The 7653-nt window shown below is 39.2% G+C and overlaps 1 protein-coding gene across 1 annotated transcript in view; it reads left to right on the forward strand.

Annotated features, from left to right (window-relative positions):
- LOC107576129 (uncharacterized) overlaps positions 1–7647 on the forward strand; it is a 16850-nt gene extending 9203 nt beyond the window's left edge. The window contains exons 5-12 of the mRNA XM_016262378.1: positions 3099–3542; positions 4186–4632; positions 4968–5210; positions 5353–5610; positions 6061–6369; positions 6461–6709; positions 6807–6890; positions 7333–7647. Coding sequence (XP_016117864.1) covers positions 3099–3542; positions 4186–4632; positions 4968–5210; positions 5353–5610; positions 6061–6369; positions 6461–6709; positions 6807–6890; positions 7333–7399 — 2101 coding nt within the window. The 3' untranslated portion in view covers positions 7400–7647. The remainder of the gene's footprint in view (positions 1–3098; positions 3543–4185; positions 4633–4967; positions 5211–5352; positions 5611–6060; positions 6370–6460; positions 6710–6806; positions 6891–7332) is intronic.
- Positions 7648–7653: the final 6 nt, after the last annotated feature.

A 7653-nucleotide genomic window follows, 5' to 3' on the forward strand; every position in this document is an offset into this window, starting at 1 on the left:
TTTTTTAAAAACCCATCTTTTTTCAATTGTGTTTATGTAGCCTATCAATATTAAATAAGAAATGGTATTTATATGAAATTGTGAAATTATAGGCATTGGGATCAGAAAAGAGCACATATTTAACTCTGTGTGTGTATGCATATAATTTATTGCAGAACAAATGAATGTTGCGTTATTACTCCACTCCTACGTAACGTCATTTCAAAAGCGTAATTCGAGTCAAAGAAAAGAGAAAATAAAACCAAATTACTGTAGGTGGCGATATATGCTCATGGCACCAGTCGGCTATTAGATCGAAGAAGAAGAACGTCATAACGACAGTTCAAACCAACATGGTTTAAACGATGGATCTGCAACACAGGTACCATGGTTTTGGGAAACAGTCGTGACTAGCTAGTTTGTTTCCACAACGATGCATCGTACTATAGTGGTTAATCAGCGAGTTACGTAGTTGTACGGGAAACGCACCCCTTCAAGGGGCAGTCACACTACACTTTGAACATGCACAATTTTTTCGGACGCCGCTGCGAATATGGGCGGGAGCAGGACATCACGCGCCAAAGTTTCCCCTCAGTTATCTCAACATGGATTCCGATGTGCTTGTACTGTGTCTTTTGCGACGGCGTCGAAAGCGTGTGGAAAGAAGGCTGTGGGTTCACCCTATTCTACGGACTGGGAATGAGCGGGGAGAGTTCCATTCTTTAATTCAGGAGCTTCGGCTGGATGAGGATCGCCACAAGGAGTACTTTCGGCTCTGTCATATTTTATTACCTTATGTTAATACATAAACTGTATTAATGAATGAAATGTTCAAGGTGTCTGAATAAATTTTCGTTTGACTGTACATATATATTACAGCTTTAAGTGCTGTAGGTTTTTCCCTTTAAATAGGTCAGTTTATAAGTTCTTGAGGTGTGCAAAATAAATTTTTAAATGATTCTGAAAATATAAAATAACAAACAATATTAAGTAATTTAATAATAATAATACACTTGTGTATAGTAATTTTATTGTACTCTCTCTCTATATATATATCGTCTGTTCCTGTTTCCATTGACACCGCAAACAATGCAGCTTCTTTTTTTATTTGATTTTTATAATCTTTTAAAGATGTATTATATAAAATAGGACGCTGCGCTATGGCTAAAATTAGCGCTTCCTCCATTTTTGAATTTCTGTATAGGGGTCACGCAGTGACGTATCGATCTTCTACTGGTCACACGTCTTCACGTGATGCGAATTCGCAGGTCAGAGTTCACCAAACTTGAACTTTGGAACGCAGCGAAATGCGAAGTTTTTCGCACGAGTTTGTGTTTCCAGTCTTACGCATTCGCATGCGTATGAATGGAAGTCAATGGAACAAAAAGTGCAGTGTGACCGCCCCTTCAGTGGTGTTGGAGCACTCTGGTGGTGAGTGGAAGGAACGACAAAGAGCGGATTTATAACGTTCTCTTAACACGTTCACACTATGCTTAAAGGGGTCATATGATGCGATTTCAAGTTTTCCTTTCTCTTTGGAGTGTTACAAGCTGATTGTGCATAGATAAGATCCCTGAAGTTGCAAAGACTAAAGTCTCAAAACCAAAGAGTAAAGCATGTCAACATATTCTGTTACACCAAATACACAAAATAATGATCTTTAAAAAAGCATCATATGACCCCTTTAAGACTTTTCATGAACTTGACCATGCTCATTTACTATGCACCAGTGGCGAGCGGTGAATTTTTTAACCGGGTATTCTGAGTGATAAGATTAACCCCCCCACATCGCTTTTAAGATACACTCAAAAGAGGAAAATACTGGCAGGTGTCGATTTAAAAGTATGCACATTCCTACCTTATTTGTAAATGAAATTCTTCTCCAGTCCTTCTTTTATAGTTTCAGGTTTATCCATAGTTATTCAAATGCTAGAAAACTTACTTTCACCTTGATGTATCATGTTTTAGTTAAGTTGTTCTATATTTATTTTTAATGTATGTGTACATTAAAAGTACCATTCTGGCATCGAGAACGATCCGGAGTTAAATGAAGATTAATGTTTTGGCATGTGATGTGTTTATTGAACCAATCGGATAAGAGTAAATGGAGAGTCAGCGAGAGCCTCATTTGATTGGCTACAAGAAGGTGGTGGACCCGCCCTTCCCCTCACTCTTGCAAAACTCAGTTAGTGAAATAAGCGTGCCAAAATTGTAAGAGCAGAGAAAAGAAAGAGGGGGCTGTACTTTTTGCCCCACATGCACAAGTCATTTAGAAATTTGCAACAGTTTGTTTTTTACACATATAGAGATAGGTTCTATGCAGTCAATCCATTTTGCAGTTCTTTAAACTTGTTTTCGCTTGCAAATCACTATTCACAGGCTTGCAGTACTTTTGACCGTATTTTAGAGAAAAAAATCGTGCGAAAAGTGTAAGCGCGACAAAATGGAAGTCAGAAGAATGCAGATCATATTTATTTTGCGTTAGCATGAAGCTGCAGTTTCACAATACTTGAATTACACTTACGAGTAACAGTAAAATGCTGCAAATAATTTTTTCTTACGTTTGAAACGCGATTTACACCTTTACAAAGCTTATCTTGCGCATGCAAATTTAATTTACGCTTACAGTCTTATGTACACTTCCACAACTCTTACCCTGCGTATGCAAATCTTTTAGGCATTATTTTACCATAATAATTTTCAGCAATCGAGATCTGACAGCAACAGCGAATTTTTCCGCTTGGGCGAGCGCTTTTGGACAGCTTACCTCGCGCATGAAATAATTCACAGACCAACAAACGTCTCAGGTTACTTATGTAACCATGGTTCCCTGAGTAGGGAACGAGACACTGCGTCCTCTAGGGGTCGCTATGGGGAACGCCTCTTCATGACCCGTGTCTGAAGCATACATTGAACTCGTTGGCCGGCGACAGCCATTACGTCACTACTGGTGCGACTATAGTATAAATAGGCGCCGGGAGCTACACATCATTCACTTCTTCGTCTGAAGCTTGCGTCCGGAGCATGGCAAGAAACCTAGAGGACGCAGTGTCTCGTTCGCTGTGTGCTATATGTTGTGATAAGTCAATGATCTGTTTGAATTTTTTGTATTTTATCAGGTTTCGGTTCATTGATGAAAAAGAAACAAGGATGTCTGCAGTAAAACTCCTTCTCGATCTCTGTGTTGCTGCAGTCGAAAATGACACAAATTCAGGAACAAGATTCTTGACTCTGCTGTCATCTGTGTGCAGTTATGAAATCTTCCCTTTTGCTGAGTGGGATCAATATTATGCTTCTGATCAGAGTGATTTCCTGCTTGATCTTTACTCACATGTGAAGAACTATGAGACTCAAACAGGCAGGAGTTTCCTTCCAGCATTACAGTCAGTTTTCCAGTTACGTGATGACTGGAACATAGATCTCTCCCAGAGAAAGAGCTCCGTCCTCCTGGAAGTGCTGAAACTCCAAACAGAGAAGAAACCAGTAGTGCTGATAGGATGTTCAGAGGAAGAGAGTGAAATGATAAGTTTCCTTCAGTGTCTGCCCTACATCTCACAGCTGAGGTGAGAAGATCTACAGCAACTTCCAGAAGATGTTTATACTGTAGGTTTCAGTCAAAGTGTATAGCCTAATGCATACACATGGGCAACAAATGTGCACTACATCTTATGCACTTTTTTAACAATACCTAAATTCAAGTGCAATGTCTGTCAGGTCATTGCATTGCTTGTTGTTGGTAGGAGTGTTAAAGCTCTCTGTGGGTGTAAACATGCAAATAGTGGTGCATTTATAAATGTCAATAAAGTGGTGATAAACTTTAGTGTTTTATTTATTTGGTGAGAAATGGGTGATTGTGCCTCAGACATCTCAGAATCACGTCTATTCTTCATTCAGAATCTAAACTTTGTGTGTGCATTTAAAATGTGGAGGTTCCACAAGTAAGTGCTATTAAAGTACATATCCTAATAAATGTGTCCCTAAATATTACAATTATTGTTAGTTTTGCTGTTGTGTGTCAGCCGAACAATATGAATACTTTAATGAAGCCTAGATCTAATTAGTCCTAACGAGTGCCACATTTTTTCATGTGTATACAGTACCAGCTTTGTCTGCTTGGGCTGCCTTCATTTTATATTCTATTACTGTAGAATATATAGTTGTGTGATGTGATAAATCAATGATCTTTGAATTTTTGTATTTTATCAGTTTTTGGTCCATTGATGATAAAGAAACGAGGATGTCTGCAGTAAAATTCCTTCTGAATCTCTGTGTTGCTGCAGTAGAAAATGACACAAATACAGGAACAAGATTCCCGACTCTGCTGTCATCTGTGTGCAGTTATCATACCTTCCCGTTTCCTGAGTGGGATGATGATTATAATGCTGATGATCAGAGTGATTTCTTGCTGGATCTTTGCTCCCGTGTGAAGAACTATGAGACTCAAACAGGCAGGAGTTTCCTTCCAGCATTACAGTCAGTTTTCCAGTTACGTGATGACTGGAACATAGATCTCTCCCAGAGAAAGAGCTCCGTCCTCCTGGAAGTGCTGAAACTCCAAACAGAGAAGAAACCAGTAGAGCTGAGAGGATGTTCAGAGGAAGAGAATGAAATTATGAGTTTCCTTCAGTGTCTGCCCTACATCTCACAGCTGAGGTGAGAAGATCTACAGCAACTTACAGTTGTAATTGTGTAATAATGATTTTGTTTTTTTTTATCATTTAGAGTATGTTTATAGGTTTCAGTCAAAGTGCATAGCCCAATGCATACACATGGGCAACAAATATCTGTCAGGACATTGCATTGCTGGTTGTGCGTAGAAGTGTTCGCGCTCTCTGTGGGTGTTAAAGGGGTCATATGATGCTTTTTAAAAGATCATTATTTGGTGTAACACCAGTGACTCTCAGGTCTGACTGACTGTATATTTCAGCAGTGTTTGACTTTATATTTATCATGGCATAGAAATAAAACAATGAATTATGTATGTGTAGACCATCAAAGGAGACTCTCCAGAAGCTGGTTGAATGTGTCTGTGAAGCTCAGGAAGAGGAGCTGACTCAGTGCTTCCTGCAGAAAGTAGGCGGGGATCTGACTTCCTGTTCCCTAAACTGGGAAGAGCTTCATTATTTCCTGCAGCACAAAATTCAACGCATTGCTGTGGACCTCAGAAAGAGCAACATTCAATGCAGCATCAGTGAAATTCTGCCATTTCTGAACAGGATTCAGTTTAAACGGTAAACAAATTATTTCTTTCACAAAATCTGGTTGTACAATTTATTGCTTTTCATTTTTTTTGTGCATAAAAATATAAACTGAATAGTATGATTAAAATATCCAGTGATTTAATAATGATATATATGATGTGTGTCTGTACAGCATGAGCTCTAGCTTAATGCTGTCAGTAATCAGAGAGATCTATGAGTCCGGCTCTGTTGGTTTTGTGTCCGGTCTGTTGAGTTCAGTGGAGAACTACATTAACCTGCAGAGCAGAGAGCTGGACTCTGTTCACTGTGCGGCCCTGCGCTTCACACTGCAGCACTGCACTGCAGTTTCACTCAATCTACATTGGACCTCCATACCAGAGGAAGAGCTGGAGAGCATTCTGCTTCTCTTCACACATGTCTCCCACCTCAGGTCTCACTGCTTTTCTCTATTCTTCACTTTTTCGGTCTCAGGTCTGACTGTTACATTCAGTTTTCTGGGTGTTGTCAAAGCCTTGTAGTAGCATTAATTTGTCTTAACTAGTTAAAAGGGTATTATTTTGTTAGTAGTATGTTTATTTAATTAAAATTATAACAATCACTGTTTCCAAACATTTCTACCTCAAAAGTAGTCAAAAATGTATTATTAATGGAACTATTAAGGTACCCAGAACCATTAAGAGGAATCAGAATCTTTGAATTCCTTAGGATTCCCATCCATAAATAGTGAAGACAACTATCACCATAGAAACACTGAGAAAGACATTTCAACTAAGCTGTAATAAAAAGTAGTTTAAAAAGTTTTTAAAGCTGCTTTTAAACTGGTACTGATGGTACTGGTGTTACCAGACTCTGTCCTAATCCAGTTGTTGTCTGTGTTCAGTGTTGACAGGCTGCTTTTACTGAAGATGCTGCACTGCTGCAGTGTCTCTGATGTCCAGCAGGAGGCAGCAGCAGTTCTGCTCTCCATCCTGCAGCATGAGCTGGACTTCTCCTGCCTTTCTGCTCTGGACCTGACAACAAACACAGACTTAGAGCCTCTACATCTGACCGCTGACGACTGCCGTGTGACGTCCAGAGTCATTCAGAGAGCTCATTCAGACACAAAGACACAGCTGATTCTACAGGACTGTGAGATTAATACAGCTGGAATGGATCAGCTGTTCCCAGTGTTACATTCTGTTCAACTCTGGTGAGCAACATGAACAGATCACATTCATACACAGTTCCAATATAAACACATTCAAATATATATAAAGCATCTCTCGCTCTCTGTCTTTCAGCTGTGCTAAATCTCTGCTGCTTCAGTTTCTGGCTCATGTGAGGCGTGAGGAAGCCGAGTCTCTTTCTCGAGCTCTGGGTGAAGAGCTGGATCTCAGTCAGACTCAGCTGGACCCGCAGGTCTATAGAGGTCTGGAGCTGATTCTGGAATATTCTGAAGGACTGACAGAACTGGATCTGAGTCAGTGCCGTCTCACCGATGACAGTCTGGATCTGCTGCTCCCAAACCTCCACAAAGCACAAAACATTGAGTGAGTGACTGAGAAAGAAACACAAAGTGTACATTTCTGAAGTGTGATGTAATAAGTGTTACATTTCTGATTTGCTTGTTTGTTTGTTTAATCTCAGTTTTAGTGGCAACAGCATCACTGACTTTGGGGCACTAAAAATCTACTTTATTGTCACTCTCAAGAGTAACATAAAGACAGTAAGGTGCGTGTCTGGGTGTCATCCATAATTCTTTGAACTGTTATTGAAATGGTGAAATTTGTTAAAAGGCTTTATGTTTGAGTAGAGCATTTTGGTGATCACACTATCATCCAAAAAAAAAAAATTTTTTTTTTAAAAATTCATACATAGATGCAATTAATACTTGTCAACAAAACTCATTTCAAGCATTTAAATAGAAGCTTTTAGATCAAAACTGTGTAGTCATGAAACAACTAATTCAGTTAAGTGTGTCCAAACTTTTGACTGGTACTTCATATTGTCATTTTGACCAGAGTAAAAATCATTAATAGTAATGATGTTATGTGGGGTTTCATTTACATGTACGGTATTCATTTAGCAGACACTTTTATCTGAAGGGATTTGCAAATGAAGAATACGAGCAGTGGGTTGTAGCTAATATCAGTGTGTGTTTGTATCTCTGTAGGCTCTTCAACAACAGAATTGAATTTAAAGAGCCCTTCAGCACAGACCCACGATTTGAGATCTGGTGATGTCAATAAACTCTCAACTCTCTGGAATCAACAAGCAGGTGAAATAACCAGAGGGCAATAATAAGGTAACAGGTGTAAACACTCTTTGAGGAATCTGCCTATCAGACTCCCAGAGAGGAATCAAGCCACCAGATTGTAAACATTTATTTTTATCATCTCTTTCAGTTATAATCAGCAGTGGGTTTCTGTTGCATTAACTGTGTTTTGTGAATGACAACATCAATCTCCTTTGTAAACTGTCTTTCCCCTTCACC

Source organism: Sinocyclocheilus grahami, unplaced genomic scaffold (genome assembly GCF_001515645.1).
Source record: "Sinocyclocheilus grahami isolate Dianchi unplaced genomic scaffold, SAMN03320097.WGS_v1.1 scaffold3247.1, whole genome shotgun sequence".
Classification (NCBI taxonomy): domain Eukaryota; kingdom Metazoa; phylum Chordata; class Actinopteri; order Cypriniformes; family Cyprinidae; genus Sinocyclocheilus; species Sinocyclocheilus grahami.